The following is a 26,975-nucleotide window of genomic DNA, read 5'->3' on the forward strand; positions in this document are numbered from 1 at the left end:
ATGTATTTATTGGTTATTGTGATTATTAGATCTCAACTGTTTGCCTTGAAACTCTATAGAGAAGATGGTGTGTAATGCGCAGTGCACATAATTGACTTGTTCAGTATTCATGGAAATGCAGTATTTAACCTATAGAGTTCATTGAAATGTGTTTGTATTCTAAGTTTGCTTGGTACTCTTTAATGTATCTAGTGGTAGCTAGCTACCCACCCACACCTTGAGTACCAAGTTTGCATTAGGCCTAATTGTCTATTTATCTGTATAAATGTGATGTGTATATAATGAATTGTAATTATGTTTCTGTCTTTTTATAGTAAAAACCATAACTGTGAAGCCTCACCACCTCCTTGCTCATCTCAAATGCTCATGTGTGCAACGGAACAATAAAAGGCTTTGATGGAACTCTGTGTATGCATTCTTGCCGATGCACCATGGTGATGTTAAATATCCTGTGAACCTAGAACTCTTATCTATCTAATATTTAGAGTTGAGGTTAGAAAACACATCAGATGTAACATATTAAAGAGAAGGGGAAAAGGCATTGGAAAACGTGTGATTCAAGTCCTTTTTTATTGACTTTTAGCCCACCAATTACCTTAGAAAACATCTCTACTAATTATAATACCTGTGTATTAGCGTGAGACCACAAACAGTATTTCTAACTCTGTAGTAGCAGTGCTTGGACGTTGTGTATCAAAGTTACGTCGTTTTAATCCCCATATAAAAGTGCTAAAACAAACAAAGGATTTATCGATCGGGAGATGGGTTATTTTGTGTGTAAATCACTTGCCCCGTTTCTAAACATGGGCGTTACCACCTCTTCCTTTTTAATCACATAAACCCCAGCATCTGTATTGTGGGGAAAGCTTTGGCTGAAAATAGCAGATCTACAAGCTCACATCGCGTTGCGTTGCAACACGTTGTGAGCAGGTCGATCAGCTATTTTCCCCACAATAACAGAACATTTAAAATACACTAGCATAGAGCCCTGAGGGACTCCGCTCAAACATGTGGGGTGTACATGGTCAATGCCTTGTTATGGTGTCATACGGGCGCACAAACCACCATAATTCGCCCTATTGTTTATGATTCCCTAACGTTTAATCATAGTGGCACTTCATAGGGTGGCACTAACTCAAATACCTGCTCTTCAGGATTGTGGGTTTTAGAAAATTAGTGTCCAGACGCTAGCATCTGTGATCCATCCAGTGATGGTCAGGGTCTCCGTTGGGGTCAGGTGGTCAGTGGAGGAGGGGTGCAGTAGGTAGGGGGCTTGTTCAAGGGGTCAGACGTTTGGGGTCACGTGGGAACATGGAGGTCTGGCGGACGTTGTGAAGGCCGAGGTACAACATGCAGACTCTCTCCAGGCCTGCAGGGGAGGAGAAGGAGTAAGGGTGTAAGAGGGTGTTATCAATCCAGTAGTAATGCCTTATAAATGCGCTATAATGCATTATAAAGACGACCTTAATATAAAGTGTTACCATACATTTTAGACATTTGGCTGATACTCTTGTACAATATTCTTGTGAATGTGTACAGGGAAAATGTTTTGTTTTTAGTACAGTGGTGTATATTTCTGCTACACAAGCAACATTTGGAAAGAACAAAAGGAGTGTCGTCCTTCTAGGTGTACCCTCCAACATCCGTTACATTCCTTAACATTCCTTACCAATTCCACCGCCACCATGTGGGGGCGCTCCGTATCGGAAGGAATCAATGTACGCCTTGATCTTCTCCAGATCTGTGGAATTAAACAGAGAGAGGAAGTTCAAAATGCTAACATAACATAAGTGATTAATACACCATAATACCTCCATTCCACAGACACTGACCACTTTAGACATCTGATAACCAGCTGTGTAGTCAACCTTTCTTCTTGTACCACTACTAATTGCTATTGTACCCTTTGATTGTTTTATTGAATAGTTTAATAGACAACGGTCTTGTTTCCCTAGTGGCTCAAGTGCCAGTGAGCCAGTAGGGTGGCGCCTCCTCCGTTCTACACCCCAGGTGCCACTCCAGCCCGTAGGGGTACGTGCTGCGACACATGAATCACCCTCTGTGCCCGCCTTCCCTCCCCAGACCGAGGCACAGCAAATTGCGTTCATATAATTTAGATAGACACCCAAACCAGATGCACCGTGGTGGTGCATACCACGGTGTAGACTCGACTACAGTCGTGAGTCGTGGGCAGTGGGCACGTACTTTACATCTTGCACCAGCTGACTGAGCACCCTTGAAATGCAATGTTGTCAAACGCTTTGCAGTTAAGGTCTTCATCAGTGCGAGAACTGGACCAACAAACATACAAACCCATTAAATAGTGTCTATCCACGTGATGTTACAAGTGAACAGGCAATTTATAACCATGTCGTTACCAAAAGACACACCCAACACAGCAAGTGTCAGGGTTAGCGGGTCATTTACTTGGGTCCGCATTCGCTTCATCTCTCTGTTAACGACAAAGCGTGGAGCTGCACTGTGTGTGTGTGTGTGTGTGTTTGTTGAGCTACGCCGAAATCGAGCCATAGGAACACAGGCCATTCCCATAAATAACATAAAATACATAAGTCTGTAAATACTTTGAGTGCTCACATCCTGGGTATGGACTGATTTAAAGAAAGTGACACAAATTCTTAAAAGATAACGACAAGTAAACAAGATAAAGATATATTTTCAAATATAAAAATTTTATAATCTCATAACTAATTAGTAACACTAGTTACTAGCCTCATGTTGATTCTAATTATTTTAGTTACTTGTCTTAAGTTACTTAAACAGTTCCGTCTGCTGATGCCACCAATACAGTATCTCTATTTTCTCTCTAGCCATCCTCTAAGAGCCATATGATTGTGACTTTGACACAGGCCTCCGAACAGTTGTTTTTAGAAGACTTCCACGTACCAATCTGGTGGTGCATGGCTCTCTCAGTCAGCATCTGAGCATCGTGGACTCTCTGAGCTCCAGACAGAATCTCTTCTCCCCTCATGAACATGTCGTATGAGTTGGAGTATTTCTGGAAAGAAAACACATTGCTAATGAGGTCATGACACATCTTTTTCTTTCAATCATTTAGTGAAACATTTTCAAAAACGTATAATATCACCTTTCATGACAGAAATGCAACTCAAAGTGCTTTACAGAAAAAGTGCACACATCCTTTTCTATAGCGAAATAGCTCACGTGATGTCGTGAGATTGGAGACAAACAATTTTTACTATTTATCATCGTACTAAGTAGGGCTTAAAGATCCAGTTCACACCTCCAAACATAAATCTTCAGAAATATGAATCTTTTATCAATAATGGCCATGTCAAGTATTTTCTCCTCACACAATTTTTTTAAATAAAATCTAATCCACGGTTTATAGTACCTCGAACTTGGCTCCAATTTTGCCCTACACAGTATTTGTTAACCCATTAAGACTGGGAAAGCCTATACGTTGTTGTACAACAACTTGTTATACCTGTAAAACTGAGAAAGCATCCGTGTCATTTTAGATGTTGCTATAGCAACAGGTTTTTCTGGAAGGCGTTTTCATCTATCTGAGCCCCTTTGACTTATATTTAGTAAAAAAAAAAAAACATCCGAAAATCATTCCACCACAAAATGCAAAACATAAAAAGGGACTTACAGCGTTGTGGGGGTCAGGCATGGTGTAGAAAGGCCTCACAGCCAGAGGGTACTTGTCCAGCACATAGAAGTCAGTGTCATACTGAGGGAACAGACAGAAATGTACGCAACATTAAAAGTCATGTCAAGTCAAGTGATGTCCCACTCACTGCAAGTAAAGCAGCAATCTGTAACGTTTATCTGGAGCCCGGGATATGAACACCTGCATGAGTCCCCTGCACGGGATATGAACCCCTGCATGAGTCCCCTGCACAAGGGCCAACATTTCTACTGCTGTCAAACAGTAGTGATCCTGCAAGACCACAATATGTACTACATTACTCAATAGGCGAGCAGGGAGACCACCTCCATCCACTGCAGTTGTGTTATTTATATTTATTAACATGCTCTACCATACAGATTGATACAAATTTTGTTTTATTCGCTTAAAGGGACATTTCACTGCTGGAAGAAACTGCAGTTACTACATTGTAATAGTATTTGTAGTAGATAACAGTAGCACAATTTGAAATTTGCACACTATGGCCAGAAGAATAATTGTCTGTTTGACTAGGGTTTTGACTCGATTGCTGAATTCCTACAATGCCCATTATGCTTTAGTGCACTTCCCTCATTGTGGAGAGGGGGGAGGCTTTTGGTCATGAACATGGCGCCATGACTAAAATATCTAAGAAAACATATAGCACACACACAAACCCCAGGAAAGTTTTTCTTGTGTCCTAAACATCATTAAAATAAGCTCAGGTTGCAAAACGGGTGAAGGGGCCCTTTAAAGAGTATGGATTGCAGCTTTGGAGATGGTTAAAATGAAAGAACAATGGAACACATGATGAAACCTAACTTAATATTACTGTACCTTTTCCTTGACAAGGCGGCCAAGCAGCTTTTCATTGGGGGTGCTGTGGGGGAAAAAAGAAGTATTATTGTTGTATTATGTTTGAGGTAACATCTGTTCCCTCAGCCAACCGATGCATCATTTATTCTCGAGACTGAAAATAGTATAGATAAAGTATAAACCGGGCTTTAGGTCCGGTTCCTCACACAGATGGGCCAGTATAAATTAGAGGTCATGAGGCTGGAGCACATGGATGATAGGAAAAGGTTTTAATATCTGCAAATAAATGCATGTGTTGACTTACTACCATGTATACTGCAGTATATCTGAGGCCATAACACGCTCAAACTGACTGATGTACTGTTACAGAACCATATAGGATATAATGTCGATGGATGGAAACCTTGCATGTTCAAAAATATAGTATATATATATATATATATATAGTTAGTAGTTCTTCCACCACTGACCTCAGGTCTTCCTCGTCTCCCATGTCCACGCCGGCCTTGCGGAGCATGGCCACACCCTCCATATACTCCAGCCTCAGGGTGGGCTCCAGGAACTTAAAGGGCTCGCTGGGAAACTGCTTGTTTACTGTCTGGATCTCTGTCTGGAAGCTGACAGAGAAAAACACACACACACATCCCCCCCAGATCATCACACGTTGGAGGATACCTCAGTGTTACTTCGTCTGCATTTTTGTCAGAATTCTTTCCATCACTTGCTTGTCCTACATTCATTGTGCCAAGAGCACAAACATGTTTTTTTCTCTCCGTGCTACACTATGTCAGTCCACAAGAGGGCAGGAAAGACCTGCACAACATTTCATAGCTGCCTCCCTTCGGTGACAGGCTGTTGTCCAGCGTTGAACGATTTGACAATATGACAAGGATATTCCCCAACATTAAAACTTGCTTCCACAGCTGAATGAGCTGTTGTAAAATACCAACACTTGGAGTCCGCCAGACATCTGCTAAGACAGTACAGAAACTGTGTGTACAGCTTGTAGCATTGTTTTAGTGTGATCTCAATGTGTCTGCTCATTATATTTGACGAGTACAAAACGGCCTTTTCAATTAGAAAAGTACAAATTTGTGAGCCAAGGATGACAGATTGACAGTACAGGCTGGCATGCTTCGCACAACGGGTACCACCAATTACCAAACTAATATCAATGTGTCCTATTAAGAGTTTGAGCTTTGAAATGGTTTTCTTCAGGAGCGTCATATGAGGTCTCTCGGCGGATGGCAATTGTCACAAACTAATGTTCACATAGAACCTAAGCAATTCAGGTCTCATGCATATTTTCCCCAACTATGGATTTTCTTTTCAGATCAAGGCCGAGTGCAAATCCATGCCTCTCCATCTACATGCGAGTCCAATTTTCGAAACCCGCACCCAATTTTCCCACCTGTTTCCACCCGTCAAACTCGGTACCCACGGGGTATCCGCTGGTATCCGACCCGGTGCAGGACTCTGATGTATGGTTGCTTGTCTGCAACCATACCTATATTAAGCAATTTCAACCTGGCATCCCCATTTTGGGCATGACCTTACAGTATATTGTCTGTCAAGTGGAAACCTCACATAGCACAATAGCATCCACAATTCTTTCGCTATTTTAGAAATGGTATGGTTAAGTGACATCTTATTTTAGTCCACCCTCAATTTTATTCCTGAAATGACACATCTGCTTTTGCTTTTCTTACTTGTCTCGGAGGCCTTTGAAGATCTGCACCATGGTGTCAGTGATGGAGTCGATGACCTCGTGGTAGTGGTAGTTGAAGGCTAGCTCGATATCCAGACCCACAAACTCTGTCAGGTGACGGTGGGTGTTGGAATCCTCCGCTCGGAACACTGGAACCAACGGATGGGATTTCACATCACAGAGTTCTCAAGGGGGCCACGCCTGCATAATCAGGTCTTTCTCTATGGTAGTGGTTTTCCGAACTCTCCTGGATCAGAGCCCACTTGAAAATTGCACGTGTGCATGTTCAGTAAGGTTGTCCCAGAACATTCGGGGTTTGAACGTTTGCTCGTTAGGGTTGGCACTCGAATCTTAATGGGCTTGAACCATTCAGCTTTTTGTCAGGCGAAAAATATGGACGGTCGTACAGGTACACACAACCATGTTTTGGGGGCTGCTTGAGAACTCATGCCATGGCTCATTTTTATGGAATGATGAGCTCGCAGATCAGCTGTTTTTGCGGATTTTCGCAGGTTGTGTGTGTGTGTGCGACTGTGCGTGCATGCGTGCGTGTGTTGGGAGAGACGAGAGAGATTGATAAAGAGAGGGTGCTGCGCTCTCTTCAGAGCTGCGCTAATCATGTTCAAGGCGGATATCTCATGTTGAATTGCAGCCTGGTTAAAAGCACTCTGAGAAATTAATTAATTAGAAACAAATGGTCCGGATGTTCGCTCGAAAATTCCTGCCAAAGTTCGAGTCCTAAAAACAGGGCTAGGGTACAGCCTTAATGTTCAGAACATATTTATTTTAACGATCAATCAATTGATTGTGTTCCAGCTTGGATCAATGGAACTAACATAGTATACTTTGTTCCTATTCATCAGTATAATCTTAGTTATCCCAACTAATTCCTCCCCACACACATTTTTGTGTTGTCACTGCTGTTTTATCCAACCGACTCACCCGACCAGGAGGATGTGGAGCGGGTGCTGTAGCCTAGGTTTTTTCAGTCAGTATAACATCATTATTCCCTGCACGACATGCGCACGTATAGGCTATATGCTCAATGGACTAAATGATTAGTATGCGCTTTTCCCTCCAAAACTTCGGCACAGCATACTAGAGTATGCTGTGATAGGGCGTGTGGCGGGAATGGCTTTATTTTTGAGTGGTGCAACCACTCCTACAACCAGCAATGTCCGTGTACACCTATGTGGCAGTGGTCATGAGCGCCAGAAACAGAGAAAGCGATAGTGCTGTGCCTGCTGCCTGCTAATGAGAGAGAGAGAGAGAGAGAGAGAGAGAGAGAGAGAGAGAGAGAGATGGGGGGAATTGCACCACTCAGTTCACACAGGTGTGATTTTTGTACACTAGACCATTTGACCACAATAGATGGAAATTACATCCTAGCATATGCTTTATACGCTTTTCCCACAAAACCTTGGCACATCATACTAGTGTATAATGGTAGACTACACCACTGCGTAGACTTAGCATAGCTATATTTTGGGCCATCTCTTAGCGCTGAGCCCTAAACTTATTTGCCATATTAAAAAATATATTTAAAGTATCTCTAAACTAAAGCCTGTGGTACAGGCTTTAGTTTAGACATACTATTGGTCCGACTGGGCTCTATGCACACACGCCATTTTGGAAAGAACTTGGCCCACCTCCCCTACTTCCTTCACAGGTGTTAACGCTGATACTAATGAAGGCTCTGTTCCATTCTGGTCAGACAGAGCCAGGGTGCTGCTACTGTGCGTGTTGGCTCACTGGAAACACTCTGCTACCCCTGTGGGTCTCAAAGTGTCTTTGAGTGGGTTCCAAATGGCCCTGTATGGATGTGTAACTGAGTGTACAAATGGAACCAAATGGACCAGTATAATAAATAAAAAATTGTATTTGTGCACTCTCAATGGACCAGTATAATAAATAAAAAATATTATTTGTGCACTCTCAAGAGTTATGGGGGTCCTTGAAATTATACATTTTGAGAACCACTAACTGGAACAGAGCCTTAATTAGTATCATCAGTAACACCTGTGAAGGAAGTAAGGAAGGGGCCCGGAAGTAGGAAGAGTTATTCTGTGTGCATAGAGCCCATTGGCCCCTGGGGGACTTTTCTAGGTGTGAAGTAGTGTAACGGGAGGTGTGGAGGAGTGTAATGGGAGGTGTGGATGGAGGAGTGTACTGGCAGGTGTCAATATGTACCTGGTCCCACGCAGAAGACCTTGTCGAAGTCACCACAGATGCACATCTGCTTGTAGAGCTGGGGTGACTGGGCCAGGTAGGCACTGGTTTTGAAGTAGGACACAGTGAACACGTTGGCCCCGCCTTCACTGGCAGCTGGAGGTGGACATCAAAGAAGGTAGGGCAACAGATAAGTTCACGCACACCACACGATATCCCTTCAAACACGCTACAGAATATCTAGACCAGTGGTTCTCAAAACAGTTTGGGAGTCCACGGTCAAATGTATTTTTGGCCGAGGAACCCCATCTGAAAGGATTTTGTGCTAAGGACCCCCATACATGTTTTGTTTATTTATTCCTTCTTCAAATAGTCGGACGTATATTAGGGTTAAATGGTTAAACTTATTTTGAACCACTGATCTAGGCAACAATATTAGTTACATTCTTTATATAATTACAGGGAAATCACTTAAAAATGTTTGATAAGGTGACCGCACAGGCAGCAGAATGAATCCGTTCAAACTGCAGAGCAATGGCATGATGAGTGGAGGAACGTTTCGTGTCAATGTGTTAATAAGAAATAAACTATAATGAATGTTAAAATAAAATAAAACTTGCTTCTGGATAAGTCGATTATCCTACATGAGCAAGATTAGTCAGTTACTGAGAGTTATAAATTAGGGTTTCGATACATTATGGGTTTGGGTTAGGCCCAGACCTAGTCAGTACCCCCCATAAAACCAGACAGACGTACAGTATTATGAACTCATATAGTATAGGACTTTAAGTTTCAGTGTTGCTATGACTGCCATTCTGGAGGGTGGGGTCGGTTTCATGCTAGTGTACTGAAAACCATGCCACAGGGTGGAGCAGGAAGTCCGTTGTGCGGTTTTTACAACTACCACCGAGTGAACTGAAAAAAGCGCCAGATTTGAATTTGATACCAGTGCCACGTTGAATCGAGCTGTCATTGGGCACCAAATGAAGAAGGGGGAAGTGAAAGTGTCATTTGTTTAAACCACACTTCTGACTCAAACCTGGTGTCTGTGGGCTGCAGAAGAGCGGCATGAGACCACTGCTGTGGTTCACTTAATATAACAAACAACAAACTGCAATCCTTAAGTAGAGAATTTAAACTAAAATACATCCCCAGACCCTGGAACAAAAAGACTGAGATTAAAACCGGGTGCCTTTCACTGGTGCCTTTCACTGGTGCAACAGTTGGTTTTTCAAACAAAATACTGCCAACCTTAATACAGACAGAACTTTCTATCGAAGTGAATATTTCAATTTGACCATAAAATAAAATAATAAAACATTTAATTAAATAAACATTTTAAAATGAAGTCTGTTTCCCCCCCCCCTTTTTACTTCCTTTATATGATGATTTCCTGTTTTTTTTATAGAAGTATATATTTGTATGTCTCTAAATGTTCTGATGAATTGAAAATGGTGGACCCTCTTGTAAACAAGTGTAATGCTTTATAATGGTGTCGTGACTTTCGTTGAAATGTACCCATTCCGCATACTGTGAAATAAAAAAATTCAATCAATCATTCAATTAAATTCACGAAAGAAACCCACAAAAAGTTAGAATATGGAGATAAGAGGTTTCTGCCTGATGACAGCAACAATATGCTATTTGGATGCGTGACATCTGGCACACAACTAAGGCTTAAATTAGCCATGAGTGGTGCTTGTTTGTACCCGAGATGATTTTGGGGGTCTGGATCTCCACAAAGCCCTTCTTATAGAGGGTGTCTCTGAAGAGCTGGCACACTCCTGACTGCAGGCGGAACACGGCCTGGCTGGTTGTCGTCTGTGGGCGGTGGACACAAAACACAAACAAACAAACACGCACACATTAACACGGCCGCACACAGTGTTAACACAAGTTAATACTTGCGTGATTCACCCTGGGTTATAAAGTGATCGTAATTTAAAGTTTGCGAAGGCAGCGCTCAACATTTTCTGTTTGTGCATGTCTGCTCAGCAAAGAGCAAGCATCACTCAGTCAATGTGTTGTCAGCAGTGGCGTGGGTGGGATGAGTTCAAACTCAGAAAAAAGGCCTGAGGACATATAACCATACAATTAGAAATGCACAACCTGACATCATGTGAGAGCAGTAAAAGTAAACTACACAGGGGGGACTATAACAACGTTAGACTGTATAGTGTGTCACTATATAGGTGTGTGAGCAGCTCCCTTAATCGATTGACTCATTTCACTGGGTTTTTCCTCAGGAAACTGTCTCTATTGGCTTTCAACTCTGGCAATTATTCATCCCCCGTAAACCAAAGCGGTCTAGCAGGCCACTGCCCCCCTTTCAATACAACAGGACCTAAAAAAAGAACCTGCTTTAATTGAAAGGCTTCGTATTTCTCTTCCCAGTGATTGTCCAAAGTCCCGAATGGGCGTCGTCCCAACTTCTCCCATTGTGAGAGAGGAAAAGTGATAATGACTGAATACTGACAACCTCATCAATCTACAGACAATGCCGCGGGCTCCGCCGTCTAGTTGAGATTACCTTCAGCTAATTTTCAACCTGAATCTTATAAATAAAATGACTTTTTCTCAATTGTTTTGAAGGGAAGGAAAAAAAACAAAAACATAATCTAGATTCTATACAATCACCTCAACTGCTATATTTTGACAACTGCCAACATCTGGGCCTCACAGTGTGAGGTGTTGTGAACTTGTAGATCTGCAATTTTTGGCTAGTAATGTTCTCATCATAATAGATAATAGAGATGCTAGGCTTAAAGTAGTTAATGAAAAAATCACACAGAACTTTGGTAGTAACTGAGGACCCCGTCCCGACCCCTGGCTTAAAACGGACAACTACTGTACCACTGTGAGAACCACTGCTGTACATCACAAGGTAACACATTACAACATGAGTCACAAGCTCTGAAAAGACCGTTGACAGATTCAGAGGTTACATAACGAGAAAGCCCTTCCTGTTTATTACAATTTGGTTTGAAGGTGGCATTATTTATATCATTAGTGGGCTGAGTAGTACTGTCCCCACTTCTCCTTTTGACAGCGTGTCCCCATGGTGAGGGCAGGGAACATCACTGACTGTGTGACTTGCATCACAGTTTCGATTGGTTGGATGGTGGCTTGAGGTTTTTTTTTGGTAACTGCCACAGTATGGTTTCACACTTCCAACTGAAGTTTCTAACACCTAAATCCTAATAGTTTTCTGAGAAGCATATCTCGTCTGTCGGGTGTAAACCTCATAGGTTCAAAGATTTTACTTATCAGGATTCAAATAAAAAGATAGTAAAAGTACTGTAGATCTACAAGCTCAAAGCACGTTGTGTGAGCATGTAGTATGATAACGTAGGCATTAATTTGCGAAAAGTCGAAAACAAACACAAAAGGTTAGATATGGAGATGAAGTGATTTTTGCCCGACAGCAACAATATATAGCTTATACATAGCAAAGTCTGAACATGACACAGATGCTTTCCCAGATTGAATGGGTTAAACTAAAAGGCAGTGAAGTTAGAGGGGGGTAGAGTGTATAAGAACAAGCCATTCATTACTGAAGGTCTTTTATGACTCCCTGTGAGGATAGACGCCGGCCTGCCTGCCCAGCCGCCCGTCTTGTCTGCCTGCCTGTGTGAGAACAACTTTACTTGAGGTACAGAGAGAGCTGATAACAGGCCCAAGTCCAAGAGCTCAAAGGGCAAAGTGTTGTAGAAACAGGTGTTTTTGGGCTTTGACAGTGAGCTAGCCAGCTCTGCCGAGCGCCTGCTTCGTGTGACAAACTAACGTGGTTCACACCAGTGAGACCCTCGTTTAGGCTGAAAGTTCACCTAGGCGCTGGGAGGTCAGTGGTGTCTAGGACCCCCAAATGTAGTGTATTGGACCCACATCTGATAAAGGTTTTGTGCCAGGGATCCTCATAAGATAAAAAATAAACAATGTATAAAACGAATCAAAGCAATTCCATAAATACAAATAAACCCTGAGAAAAAGATAGCAAAAAATAGCAGATCTACAAGCTCACAACGTGTTGCATTGCAATGTGTTGTGAGCTTGTAGATCGGCTTTTTCACTGTACCGTGGAGACATAAAATGTCTCTCTATCTGCTCTAGCAATGATTACTATCAATTATACAACAGGTCGTTTCGAGGAAGCAATCTGATTGGTTGAAACAGCCTTCTAGCCGTGGTTCAAACGAGTACCACTCCACACCTAATCAAAACAAAGAATTCAGCTGCTGTTTTCCCAGAGCGCAGCAAACTCAGTGGCTAGGCTAGCTAGTTTCTTGGGACATTTGTGGTCGTAGTGACTACATCTGTCATTAAAATAAATACGTTTTTTTCAGCGATTTTCTTTGTTTTAAGGGCAAAGTGATCATCACTTCAGTGATGCTTGCGGAACTCGACTACATCTCGTTCCTGACCGCATCACTGGCGTGGCAATAATCACGTAAAAACACACCCTCTCGTGTAATATTGCTTAATTTAACACTTAAAAACAGAAGAATATCAGTTGGACCCCCCTTAACAGAGGGAGGGCAGAATCCATTTCTTCCGGCCGACGTCCCGGCCGGTGCGATGGGTCGGCCGGTCCGTAGGTGCGTCGGCCGGTCGTTTGATATGTCGGCCGGTCCGTGATTAGGTCGGCCGGTCCGTGATTAGGTCGGCCGGTCCGTGATTACGTCGGCCGGTCCATGATTACGTCGGCCGGTCCGTGATTACGACGGCCGGTCCGTGATTACGTCGGCCGGTCCGTGATTACGTCGGCCGGTCCGTGATTACGTCGGCCGGTCCGTGATTACGTCGGCCGGTCCGTGATTACGTCGGCCGGTCCGTGATTACGTCGGCCGGTCCGTGATTAGGTCGGCCGGTCCGTGATTGGGAGGCGGTCCACCCCAGGAGGTTAGACGGGACAATAGTCCGATACGGGAGGGGAGGTGCGTGCGGGGGTAAATGTGTCAAGTCACGTGACCACTGGCTGTGCTACGAATATGAATTATTATTATAGCTAACTTAATAGTTCCTGCTGTAAAACACCCAATCATATCGTTATCTTTCTTCATATTTTTTTTTTTTCTGCTCTCGTTGCAAAAGACCGCCTCCCAGTGGAACGTTTCTTTAATGTAAGTCACGGCTTTCTAATAGTCTAGGGGTCTGCCACACGGAGCAATAAATCGAGAGGCATTAGCACAGACCCCTAGACTATTAGAAATAGTTTTACAGCAGGAACTATTAAGTTAGCTATAATAATAATAATTCATATTCGTAGCACAGCCAGTGGTCACGTGACTTGACACATTTACCCCCGCACGCACGCACGCACCTCCCCTCCCGTATCGGACTATTGTCCCGTCTAACCTCCTGGGGTGGACCGCCTCCCAATCACGGACCGGCCGACCTAATCACGGACGGGCCGACGTAATCACGGACCGGCCGACGTAATCACGGACCGGCCGACGTAATCACGGACCGGCCGACGTAATCACGGACCGGCCGACGTAATCACGGACCGGCCGACGTAATCACGGACCGGCCGACGTAATCAGGGACCGGCCGACGTAATCACGGACCAGCCGACGTAATCACGGACCGGCCGACGGTGCTTACCGGCCGGCCGGAAGAAATGGATTCTGCCCTTGCTGCGTTAACATTTAGCCCCTCTCGCACTAATAAAGTACCAAGGCTCGACTGGGCCTGAAACACAACCTTCTGATGCTTCACCCGGTAGCCATAGAGTGAGTCAGCTCATTTTCTATGCATATTAATTTCCTTTTGAAGATTCAAAACTTTTTATATGACTGTGTTGAACTTTATTCCAATTGCCATATTTTCTTCAAAAGGCTGGATGGGTTTTAATCAAATGAATCAAGTTTGCCCTTCGGGCAAAAACTGATATCATGCGTTTTCAATTAGCAGTTGTTGTCTAGATTTATCTTAGCATGACAGTTAACAAGCCTCAAATATGAACCTGTTCCTTTCTGTGGGATTAGATAAATCAAGACAAGCAACCTGTATAACACGGGCTAATAATGTAATAACACCGGATAATGTGATAACGTTTCATAATGTAACATAATGAAGATATAGTAGGTGTGCAGGGTGGATTTCAGAGCGTTATTTGTGAGAAAAAGCAAATATCTTACCCTGAGGTCAATCACCCTGTTATCTAGTCTGGTGTCTTGGTTTACTGTGGCTCTGCCATCCTGAAGGGAAAAGAAAAGAAAAGCAATTAAATCAGTTCTCAAACTTTTTCAAGTCAAGAACCCCTAAATGTATTTTTCCGCAGACTCCCATCTGAAAAGGTTTTGTGCCAGGGACCCACAGAAGAGCAGATACAGTATAAAGACCAAAGAGTATTACAATGGGTCAAAGTAGCAATCATATAAAATAGCAGATATACCTGTAGCACTGTGATGCATTGTGAGCTTGAACAATTGTTATTTTTGAAAAATACAAACCCCCAAAAGACATGGTTGAAAGTGATTAACTCTGAGGGTATAACTGAACACTTTTTGGATTTTGCATTGTAACCTGCGATGCAGCCTTTGCATATGCAGCATTTGCATAATGCGTGAGTCCCAGAATCACCATTTCCTTAGACTGTTAGTGGTCACTTTAGTTTTTGATTATCACACCACATTAATCTCAGAGGGGCAGCAATCGAGGAACTTCTCAGATGCCAACAACAATGTTTTAGCCCTTTATCATGTCAAAAGCAAGTCTCTTGCACACCTACAAAGGCGACAGGTGCATAGAAAACCAAACGAGGGCGGAACGTGCTGAAAAAGAAAAAACTCCAGCTCACCGTCTTCAAATGCAAATAAAGGTTTTAATGGGAAACAACGTTTCAGTCGGTTAGACCTTCATCGGGTTATCTTTAGTGCCTAAAGATAACCTGACAAAGGTCTGACAGTTAGACCATCAGGTTATCTTTAGTCTGTTAGACTCTAACAGGCTCTAACAGACCAAAATGTTTCCCATTAAAACCTTTATTTGCATTTGAATACAGTGTGCAGGAGTTTTTTCTTTTTCAGCGCGTTGCACCCTCGTGCAACGCAGGTTTAAATATGAGCCAATGGTAAATAAATGGTGCATTTTATATAGCACTTTCATCCAAAGCGCTTTACATAGATTGTGCATTACATTTACCCGGCTTTCTCACACACATTATACACTGCTGGTGGAGGAAACCATGCAAGTCATCAGCCTGCACATCTTCTTGCTCAAGGTCACTCTGGGGGAGCCCGGGATCGAACTAGGAACCTCACAGTTCCCATCCAGCTGCTCTACCGGCCACTCTAACCCCGAGCCACTGACACCCCCTGCATGAAACATTTTGAGAGATAGAGCGTGAGAACCTACATTTCTCCACGGTACACAAACTAGTGAAAATGGCCGAATACCCAAATATGATCTACATGAAACATTTTGTGATCCAATTTTGTGTCCAGAGCCCGTGTAGAGAGGCCTGTCTGGTAATCATTAGCTCAGCAGTTCGTCATTGAATGTCACATCTACATGCCAAAGTGTCCCTGAGCAAGACACTTAACCCTCAATCCAACTGCTGGGTGAATACAGAAAAGTAATCAAAAAAGTCAGGACAATACAATACTCCTTTTCTTTTTTTTTCCTTCCATGTCCATGTCACTTGGGGTCACCTAGCCCAGTGCAGGGCCCAGAGAGGAGACAGCTGAGGGACTGTCACTGTTTATGCAGTAAGCCAATCCATGCAGCTGCAAGCAACACTGGACCCCAGGTGTTTTCTGTTGGGGGGATTGGCCCCCAGTCTGTCACGTCACATGCTCCCATCTATGCTCCTCTTGCACCTGCTGTCAGGGTCGGTCAGGGAGGCATGGGACACTTTCCCAGCCTGTCTCTGTCTGTCTGTCTTTCTGTCTGTCTGTCTGTCCCACCAGTTTGCCTGCCTATGTCCTCCTCATATCTTTCTGCGTGAGACAGACTGAGCAGGATGTGCCTTTGGCTCTATTAGCTCAATGCACAACAGGAACGCTGGGAGAGTGTGACCTTACAGCCCCTGGGAGCTCTAGTTCCTCCTACCATGAAACATTTACAGTTTCAGCTAATTTCTTCCGTTTATTATGGTCGTCTCACTCTTGAGTTGCACACGGGTTTTAGCTTCCGTTGACCCTGTACTCGTGGCTACAGTGGTCATAAAACTGTCCTGTTCTTTTGCACGCCATTATTAAAGCTTCCTTATTATTGTTGTGACAGTTGATTTGAATGTTCTATTGTGTTGGTTAATATAGCATTCATTATGATCACACAGTTGGATATTGTATTATTTTTGTCTAGGGCAGTGAATGCTGTCTTGTGTTTATTTATTTTAATTGAATGGTTATCAAAGTGGGGTCCGGGGAGGGAGGGGGGGGGGGGGTGGTGACAGGATAACCAAAATAGCACATTTACAATCCTTTGCATATTCTTAAAGCTATTCTATTGCTAGTTTGACCCATTCTAATACTCTTTGGTTTTTATCGTTAAAATGTCTTAATTCTTAAAAATCGCATAAAAATGGCAGAAATCAGTTGAATCCATTCATCCCTGCCATTGGGTCTCACCTCATCCCCCTCCCCCTCGGGCCTGACGCAGTCCTCCAACTGCAGGGGCAGGCGCGGCTCCGCCTGGCTGACCACAAAGATCTAACAGGGAGAGCGGGGAAGTAAAAGGGGAACACACACACACACACACACACACACACACACACACACACACACACACACACACACACACACACACACACACACACACACACACACACACACACACACACACACACACACACACACACACACACACACACACAAAACATTAAAGGGTTTCATTGGACACATGTTCAGAAAAGTGGAAAGTACCTGGATCACAAACAAAAAGAGGCTCCACGGCAAAAGTGAAAGAAAACAGTTTGAAACTGAAAGTCTCACGTGAAACCTTTTACGTGCATGCAACTGTGGGTGGGTGGATGTATATGTGGTTAAATGAGGCTTCTGTGTTTATCGATATGGAGTAGCGTGATAAATATTGTCTGTGGGAGGGAAGATTTTCAAATTGGGGCGGTTGGTTGGGGGCGGTGCACTTGTGGTAACATCTCCAGTGTGATATATTTTCATTAATTCATGACATTTATTCAATTCAATTCAATTCAATTCAAAGGGCTTTATTGGCATGAGAAAACATACGTTTACATTGCCAAAGCAGAAAGAACAGTACAGTATTCATGTCACCCCCTTCCCAGCAGTTGCACCAAAGAGTATTGTTTAGTGACAAGATATAATTTCAGGAGAAAACCTTTTTTCACACATACACTTCAGATGCAGGTGCGTTGGGACAGTGACAAATGAAGCAATCATGAACAAAACTCCTGCACGCTGCCCTTGCTCAGCAGCATGAGTATTATTCAAATGGATGTGACGCTTTGGACCCTGTGGACCTCGTCTTTCATCTAGAGTGTATTAGACACCTCAGTGGTTACCAAACTTCTTAGCTCAAGAGCCAAATGAGAAATTCTCCAAAGTTAAAAAATCTGATGTACAAGCTCACAACCTGATGAGACGCGTCGTGAGCTTGTAGATCAGCTATTTTCACTACTTATTTTAAGTAGTGAAACCGTATAAGTCGGTCCCGAGACACTGTTTGTGAAACGGTGCTTTACACACTCTTGACCTCTTGAGTGAACATGAACATGAACATGAGTGTCATGTCAATTTGAATAGAACTGATGCTGCTGAGCAAGAGCAGAGTGCAGGATTTCTGTTGGTGAATTTTTGTTGGTTCACGATTGCTTCACATGAGAGAACCTTTGAAAACCCCCTGAAAATTTCAGACTCCAGTGGTAGAGATACATAAGTCTAAATGACACCCTCAAGTCCCTTTTATACTTTGACGTATGATGGTGTCGCGCTGCAAAAATAGCAGATCTACAACCTCACAACGCATTGCAGTTACGAGGTTAACAACAACCTAAGATTTAGAACAGTGGCTTAGAACAGTCGTTATCAAATCAAATATAAAAGCTCACAGCGCATTACTTCATGCAGCGCTGCGTGCACTTGAGAACTATGGAGAACAATGTCTTGTTGTATTACCATGTTTTTTGTTCTTGCTTATTGTAAATCGCTTTGGATTAGAGCGTCTGCTAAATGCCAAAATTGTAAATTGTAACTACTGATTTAGAAGGCCTGAGGTCTTAATGGGTTATAGATCTGCTAGTATAAATCAGGCATCGGGCCATCAGCTCTCACCCTCTCGATATGCAGTTCCACATCCTGCTGGGTGCAGCTCTCGATCTTCTGGTCCACCTTTCTGACGATTGCCTCCACATCCACAATGCTCTCCTTGGTGATGCTATGGTTGAAATGGGGGGGGGGGGGGGGGGGCAAACCACAGTGAGTACTCGACATCTAAAGAAAGACTCACGGCTGGCCTCCGTTGTGGGAGGTTGAGACACTAGTGAGACAGGCGTTGTCTGCACGTATACTGTATCTGTTAACTTTCCATCCAAAAACCATGATTGATGTTCACAGATGAGTGCTTTTATGATTCACAAGGCTGTGGCTGTGTGTGTGTGCGTGTGTGCGTGTGTGCGTGCGTGCGTGCGTGCGTGCGTGCGTGCGTGCGTGCGTGCGTGGGGCACTAGGTAACCACAAGCTTACACAGATAAAATCACTTCACATCCTGAAATACTCATTGCTACAACGGCAGACATTTCTTCAGGAGAGTGTCTTTAAGGGCGGTTTCGTTGCTTGTGGCTTTTCTGTCAATTTAACCGTCTGTCTACTATAGGCTCAATCCACTCACACGGTTTATTGGTTGGTTGGTGGGCTAAAATCAATTGGTTGTGTAAGGGGCAGACAATCTGTCTGTCATTTGCAGCACGCTGCCGCAGTTTAATTTGAGTAATAATTTTGTATCTCGTCTGACATGAGTCAACTGTCACCTCTCAGAGAGTGTGAAAACATTGTTTTTAATGTACACCCATCATGAGCAGTACATAGGCTGTTGACAAGAAAATTTTAATAGGGTTTAAGAGGTCAAATAAAATGTTCACTTTGTGTGTGTATTTTATTCATTTGCTAGTTCATTTGCAGGAAAGTTACATAGTGAAGCTTTAATAAAAACTAAGATTTTCAGATTGATTTCAAGATATTGGATGTTTTTAATAAAAAACCAAAATAGGCAATTGGGATCAGCATCGTCCACAAAACCCTGGCTTGGTTTGTGCTCTACAATGAACATGGGTTAGAACCTTTCCCCACCAACCTCATCCATGCATTCCAAAATGCTGTCTGTGCGAGGTGACATATTTGGTCATATTTGTGTGATTGCAAAGAGCAGAGGGCACTCTGCCGTCTAGTCATGCAGGGTGCGCTCATCTTCATCGCCGAAACCCAGAGGAGGCCTGAGATGAAACCCAGAGGAGGCCTGAGATGAAACCCAGAGGAGGCCTGAGATGAAACCCAGAGGAGGCCTGAGATGAAACCCAGAGGAGGCCTGAGATGCAAGGAGCGTTACCAACTGTCGCACGGTGCAAAGCCAGATGGAGTGCCACGCTGTAATCCTTTGGTGCATCCCATTAAAAAGCAGTAATGAGAGCCAGCGTAGGGCTGCAGCTGCCACAGAGGCCTCTTCCGCCTCAAGCAGGCAGGGGGATCAGCTACACAAATAAATCCCCACATTAATAACCTCCTCCTCAGGGGCCCTGTGGCTCGGCCGGGGACGGTATTGCTTCAGGAATGCACTGAGTCTGATTAGCTATGACAAAAAAAGTCGACAATGCCACTGTGAGATGGAAACTAAATGGATAGAGATGGGAGTTGAGATAACTTGTTGAATTATGCCACGGAGATTGAGGGGGGCCCCGCCAACTATGGTAGTGATCTTAGGATCAGCGGTATTGCGGCATGACCGGGGTCACTTGACGAGGATTTAAGAGAACAAGATGCTCTCAGATGATCAGAGTCTAAGCTGAGTAGACCTTAATTGAATTGTTAGTGAGAGGAGGATTACTTGGATTCACAATTACGTGACAGGTGTCTTCCCTATGAAAGTCATCTCTTGATGATTACCAAGAGAGGGCTCATCCTAATCCAGGGAGTTTTATGTGACTTGTCAACCCAGCCAGGAAAACACTAGCAAGTAGCAAATGGTGGTTCCACGTGATTAGAATCATATCGTAGAGTATAAAAAGGGGAAAGGATTTTGTCATCAGAGAATCAGGTGTTACATCAAATTCCCCTGACATGTGACATGGCAGGCAGTGTGACTTGGCTATTTGTGTTTATCGGCTGCTAATAATTTGGCAATCCAGCTCTCAACGAAACGTTGCGATATTATCTGACTGTTAGCCCAACTATATAAAGTTGCGCAACCAACCAAAACAGAGGGGAAGTAAGAGATGTAACACCTTCAACAGATAAGCATCTCCCTAAAAAAAAACTTAATTCAAGACCATGTAGAAATCTCAAAATCTGATTCCACTATAAAATGAAGAAAACTCTTTTGTCCATCCTAATTTTTACACTTTGACCAATAGATTTGACATTGCACATCTCCAATGGCAACCACAGGGATTGACAACAAAGCAGATCTTCTCAGACTAGGACTGACATTGTTTTTTTTCAAATTTGTGAACTCAGTCCGTTCACATATTTTGAAGTGGTGCAAAACATTTCCTTAAGCGAGTAAGTATTCTTAAGTGAGTATGTGTGTCTTTCATTTGCCACAGGCTATGGATCGTCACAGTCCCACAGCCAGACTGGACGGACAGTTGCTGGTTGGTTGTCAGGGTGACTGTGGAAGGGATGTGAGATTTGGGCTCTGTTGCACCAAGTCAAGGAATGATGCATTACTCTTACAATATTACATATCACAAAACAAGTCTGACCATTTTGGTACTATAACAATAATTTTGATAATAAAATCTCTTTGTGGCAGACCACAAAGTCTTTTCAGATGGCGGTTGGTGCCCACACCCACTGACGGAGGCCACTGTACTGTCTGTCTGAAACTGACCATGACAAGCCGACTTGTGTTTTGTGGTCGACTTCCACTAAACCTCAGTGCACAGGGACACCCCATCAAAGTACATGGAAATGTCTAGCATGCACGTGACAGGATTAAGCGACAAGTCGAAGCCTGCATTCTTCCCTGACAGGCTCTTCCTTGATATCGAGTAGGTGCAAATTATTGTAAAAGAGATGTTTTCTCTGAGCCAAGTGGTATCAGGGCTGATAAAAGAGTGTCTGAAATGCTTGGCAGCACACAACGCTATAATTACCGAGGCAGGCTCTTAAAGAAAGTGCACCTCGAATGTGTTATTCCTGCTCATTCATAGACTACCAGTAATGGGCTTCAGTCTGACCTCCTATGATGATTGATGACACGGGGGACCTTAAGTATTCCTTCTTCCTCTTATGCAGAATAGGCTGGCTGTTATCTAGGACGGGAACTGCTCCATTAAGACACCGCTGAGGACCGCCCTTCTAGAATAGCCGGCTTTTGTTGTCAAAGTGAAGAGATGATCGATCCCCCTCCCCTCTCAACCAAAGGACGTGTGAAAAATGGATAAGAGGACTTGACTATTGGTGACTGAGATTTTCCCACCATTGTTTTTTTTTCGGGCCCGTGCTGACAGGAAATGCAGTCTCGGGTACTCACTTGGCGGCAAACTTGACCATCTGCTTGCTGGCACGATCTCCCACGGCGACCAGTGCCTGCACGAAGAACTGCTGCTGACGCAGGACCAAGAAGCACTGCTTCCCTGTAAAAACAACAACAATAGACAAGCGGCCGGGCCGTTAACAGATCCCCTTTCATTCACAAGGAGACGGCCTAATGGGCTCGTCAAAATAAAATAAAGGCTGTGACCAACCGTGTTGGCTGTACCAAAAAGACAGAGGGTTTAAAAGACGCTGCCTTTGGTCTGTAAAGGCCCTTTTCTTCTGCAGGTAAAGTGTCAAACATCTGTGAAAGGAATTTGGTCTTTGAAGGAGGCTATATGATGATGGGCTGTTACTGTAGCGCGCACACACACACACACACACACACACACACACACACACACACACACACACACACAGCCAACAATCACATGGGAAGTCACTCAGGCCACCCAGGTGCTTTGATGTCGCATGTTTGTGTGAAGACATGGGGCTCTGTGTGTGTGTGTGTGTGTGTGTGTGTGTGTGTGTGTGTGTGTGTGTGTGTGTGTGTGTGAGAGAGAGAGAGAGAGAGACAAACAGAAACGGTCTCATCTCCGACCAAATTAGGATGTTATTCTGCTCTCAAGGACATCCTTTGGATGAGACGGAGTGAATGAATGGATGGGAAGGGAGGAAGCACCTCTTGACATGGAAGTTGTCCCGGAAACACAACGACCACCAAATCAGAGCAACGCCGCGGCTTGTTCATCATCGCATTGTTAGCACAGACTAGAGCTGTACGTGCTTTTCTCGTTTTCTTTTTTTGTTGTTTTGTTTGGCGGGGGTTGTTACTGCTAAATGGGTTCATTGTATTCAAACGGGACAGAGGCCCTCATACCTGGCTGCTACAAGCCGGGACCGGGGGTAGACAAGGTTACTTGATATATACACAGGTCGTTGTTGACATTGTCATTTTGACAACCAACGCAATGATATCAAAAACACCCTCTGGGGTTTTTAAAACTCTGGGGGGGAGGAGGAGGGGGGGACTGGCGCTTGATGAGAATATATATATTCTGGAAAGGATAGCAGGGGTTAAGTCACACCTCGCCACCAGTGTTGCCAAGTCTGCTTATTATAAGCGACGTTGGGCTTGTTTTTCTAATCTGTATACATTGTCGGTTGCAGTTTTTTGGGGTTGGTTTCTAAATTATTGATTTTTGAGGCTTGATTCCTAATGTTGTTTAACCCAATGGTTCTTTATGTCACAAATAGTTTGTGCCAGGGACCCCCATACAAGATTTGTGTTGTTAAAATGTTTAAAATATTCCAAATGTACTATTTGATAAATCTGCATATTGAATCAGATGATGGTGTCAGTTATATTGTGATGTTTATCATAGTGTATTTAGTGTGAATAGGTATTTTATGATTTGTATATACTTTTTGTTTTGTTTTTATTGTACTGTACTGTACTTTTGTTGTAGTGTATTATGTTGTGCCCCATGTGTTGTTATGCCCATGGGGCATCAGTCCATGTATTGTCTCTCTCTTTCTGTTTAACACTTTGACTCATGAAAATGAGTTACACAAGTTAATTGACTGTAGAACACTTTCCCTCTATTCGCGAGTTACCCGAGTTATGTTTATTGTTTAATCCGCGTTTTAATACGTTTTAAGTCATACAGGCTTTCCACAGGACAGAGTGGGATAGGTGACACGTTTTGATGACATCACCCGGTCGCTCTGGCCAATGCATTACAATGGCGGCGGTGCTGCCTAGGCGCTTCTTTTGGGCTCATTTCATAGACCTGGTTGTTAATTTCTCTTGCTAAATCTGGCAACACTGATTGCTACCTCCATCCATGCTGGCTGGAGGTGGTCTTCTTTCACCAGGAAGCAGATCATGACGAATAACTCTCAAGACACCAGTGTAGATTATTTTGATGTAATGGTTGCTGTGCATTTGTTTTCAGAGGCTGACCTTAAGATGTTAGCTGAGTTGAAGGGTGCCATCTGAAAAATGGCATTCCTCTCCTTATGTTTTTTTTTTTTGTCTTTATCTTCTTGCCCAAGGGCACGGGGGCTTTTTGGGGTTATAGTACACCGAGGATTAGCGAAGGGGTGGAGTGGAGGGTGGGGCAGTCAAGTCTGGGCTGGGCTGGCTGTTTCTTTGGTATTTTGTTAAAAAGAAGGAGGGGGAGGGGGGGGGGGGTCTGTGGTCTGAAAAATTGACGGACAAAGAGGGTGGATGAGCTCACCTTTGGCTCGGCTGGTGTGGATTCTGGCACGTATCCACATCAGCTGGTCTGCTCTCTCGGGCGTCAGCTCCTGGACGCGCACCAGTACTCTTTCTGGCTCACACAAACACAAACACAAACACACACACACACACAAACATTTTGTTTTAATACCTCAAAAGGGTTCAGTCACTCCTATACACACCTGTACAGTATGTGCAAATCACACCACCATGTCTGTACACACACACACACACACACACACACTCAGTGACAACGTAGCGTAAAGCAATGTGCATAAGAAGCATGCATATTACACAAATACACACCCTTCTCCCCATGAAACCAGCCAGCAGCGAGCGAGCGTGCACAAACACACACGCGCACACACTTCAAGCAGCCACAGGATAACACAGGCACACTCACACACACATAAACACACACAAACCAGTACACATACATTACACAACAAAAAGCTCCTCATGTTACAAGAGGGACAGCCGTGGTGATAAATATGACACATTAGACGGAAGAGTTGGTGAAAAGCCGTCCAAACTTTCCCCCCATCCTCTGTGGGCCCAACATGACAAATTGACTCGGGTTTCACCTGTGTCACTCAGAGGCATACGTTAACCTCATTATCAGTCAGGGGGAAGGAGGCAGACAGCGCGGCAACACTCGAGAAAGCAGAGACGCTCCTTTGGCTGGGAAACCTACCTCCACCCACATGAAAGGCCCTGCTCTGTAACCCCCCCACTCCCACCCCATGACCAGGCATGCAGGTGGGGGGGAGGCTCCCACTTTGTTCGCCATCACTGGAGCTGAAAGAACAGCCAGACAGATGGACGGCCTCCGTCGGCCTACCTGTTGATTTCAATGGCACTCGTCCAGGAGTTTATCGCCAGGCTATTAGTCACTGCAATTATATCTCTGAAATCTTTGCTATGGAGATGAGCGGGGTTGACTAAGAGCATTTGTCACGGAGCTCATCTGCTGTAATCGTGTTATCTTCACAACCTTTAACACACAGGCTGCCTGAACCAAACATGAACCAGGATGTTGTTGATCAGGATGCCCTGACCATAATATGCCGGTGTGTTGTGAGGCTTGTACGTCAGCTAATTTTGCTGTGCGACACTGTTAATCCTAGAACACCGGAGTTGGGTGTAGTGGGGTTTCCCATTTAGTTGGGTTTAGTGTTCTAGGGTTGGGTTTAGTGTTCTAGGGTTAAGAGTATTAAATTGTCCCAAAGGAGAAATTACTTTGCTGAATTCACCTAGCAGAAGTTAAGGGTTAAAGTGTCTTGCTCAGGGACACTTCTGCACGAATATAAGCGAAGCGAAGGTCGAAGGAGGAGTGACCTTCTGACTACCTCGCTCTACCCACTCAGCCAGACTTACCCAGTTTCTGCTGCGACTGGAAAAGAGGCGACACAGCATAGCGATCCTTGGCAAAGTCCTGAAAGCACAAGAGGAGTGCTTGTTAGCTGGGGAACTTTGTGGTTTCATTCAAGGTGATCTCGCTGTCAATACATTACAAAATGTACATTTCTTCTGGCGGTGTTCTGCTGCTGAATAAAACACCATTTGGCTATTGGTGTATACACAAAATGCTCGATGAACACAATTTGAATGCGAAATGTCACATTCATCTCATGATTTGTCTGCCTGTCTGGTACCTCAAAGATTGCAGGAGATTATGAACCTTGACTAAAGATAACAAGATTCCTAAAGAGTGGAGAGTGCGTAAGAGGTTCAGCAAATAAGTATTTGCATACAAATAGCTGCAAGGGCATGAACAATTTAGAAAGACCGAAAGGCGAGAAACTTTGCAGTTTGCAACTTTGCAGAAATATGTTCCTTGCTAATTAAATACTAAAGGCTCTGCTTTCAGCAATCCTTTGAAATACCAAAACACTCAACCCAAAACACAGTCACCTCAGGGAAAATCTGACGGAATCCTAAACGTAACCTCAGAAAACTATGCCTAAAACTAACCATATTGCTAAACATAACGTCCGTATAAAAGGGAGGCTAACCTCATTCCTAAACTTAACCTCAGTAAAACTATGCCAAAGCCTAAACTTATTTCTATCATCACCATTTTTCGACCACGGTCGAGATAATGGATTTCACAATGCCACGCCAGACTTCCCGGTCCTTCATTGCCATCCCCAGTTCCTGCTTACATGCATGTGTCCCTAGCGATGACATCAGGGAACGACAGTTTTTCTACCTCTGGTCTGTTTTGAGGCAGGATTCCAGAAAAGAAGGGAAGAGATCCTCATGATCAGCTCTGTAGCAGTGGCCAGAAAAACTATGTTCTTCTGGATTATGCATGTCATTGCAGGCTGACCAGGCCATACCATCCCTAGTTTGAAAGTCTTTTTGGGGAGAAGATTTATATGAACCCAAATACTTGTAGTCATCAATCTGTTTCAAAGGAGTGTTTTATGCTCGGTAAAACAAATACAAGAATCTCTAGTCCGCGAAATAAATGGGGGAAAGTGTGTTTTGGGGTGAGCCTTCCAGTTGCTATCCTGTGTGGTTAACTGAAATTAGTTGAAACTTTTATTGGCCTAGTCTTGGTTGTACCAGCAACTAAAAATGCAATCTATGCAACTATAACAATAAAAAGTCGAAATAATATATATCGAAATATTTATAGTCATCGTTATAGTGCTCAGTGTAAACGCCCGTTAAGAGTTCAATTAACAATGAGGATTTTACTGCATA

At 43.7% G+C, this 26,975-nt stretch overlaps 1 protein-coding gene across 1 annotated transcript in view; it reads right to left on the reverse strand.

Moving 5' to 3' along the window:
* Window positions 1–551: 551 nt before the first annotated feature.
* Window positions 552–26,975, reverse strand: part of dars1 (aspartyl-tRNA synthetase 1) — a 38,074-nt gene continuing 11,650 nt past the window's right edge. The window contains exons 4-18 of the mRNA XM_083776527.1: window positions 25,641–25,698; window positions 24,262–24,354; window positions 22,017–22,119; window positions 18,602–18,704; window positions 16,922–17,002; window positions 14,486–14,545; window positions 10,055–10,166; window positions 8,367–8,501; window positions 6,178–6,325; window positions 4,939–5,085; window positions 4,490–4,532; window positions 3,635–3,715; window positions 2,905–3,016; window positions 1,670–1,741; window positions 552–1,369 (exon numbers count right to left, since the gene is read on the reverse strand). Of these exons, the coding sequence (XP_083632653.1) occupies window positions 1,278–1,369; window positions 1,670–1,741; window positions 2,905–3,016; window positions 3,635–3,715; window positions 4,490–4,532; window positions 4,939–5,085; window positions 6,178–6,325; window positions 8,367–8,501; window positions 10,055–10,166; window positions 14,486–14,545; window positions 16,922–17,002; window positions 18,602–18,704; window positions 22,017–22,119; window positions 24,262–24,354; window positions 25,641–25,698 (1,440 nt within the window). The 3' untranslated portion in view covers window positions 552–1,277. The remainder of the gene's footprint in view (window positions 1,370–1,669; window positions 1,742–2,904; window positions 3,017–3,634; window positions 3,716–4,489; window positions 4,533–4,938; window positions 5,086–6,177; window positions 6,326–8,366; window positions 8,502–10,054; window positions 10,167–14,485; window positions 14,546–16,921; window positions 17,003–18,601; window positions 18,705–22,016; window positions 22,120–24,261; window positions 24,355–25,640; window positions 25,699–26,975) is intronic.

The sequence above is a fragment of the Protomyctophum parallelum genome (genome assembly GCF_964188405.1).
Source record: "Protomyctophum parallelum genome assembly, chromosome: 11".
NCBI lineage: Eukaryota > Metazoa > Chordata > Actinopteri > Myctophiformes > Myctophidae > Protomyctophum > Protomyctophum parallelum.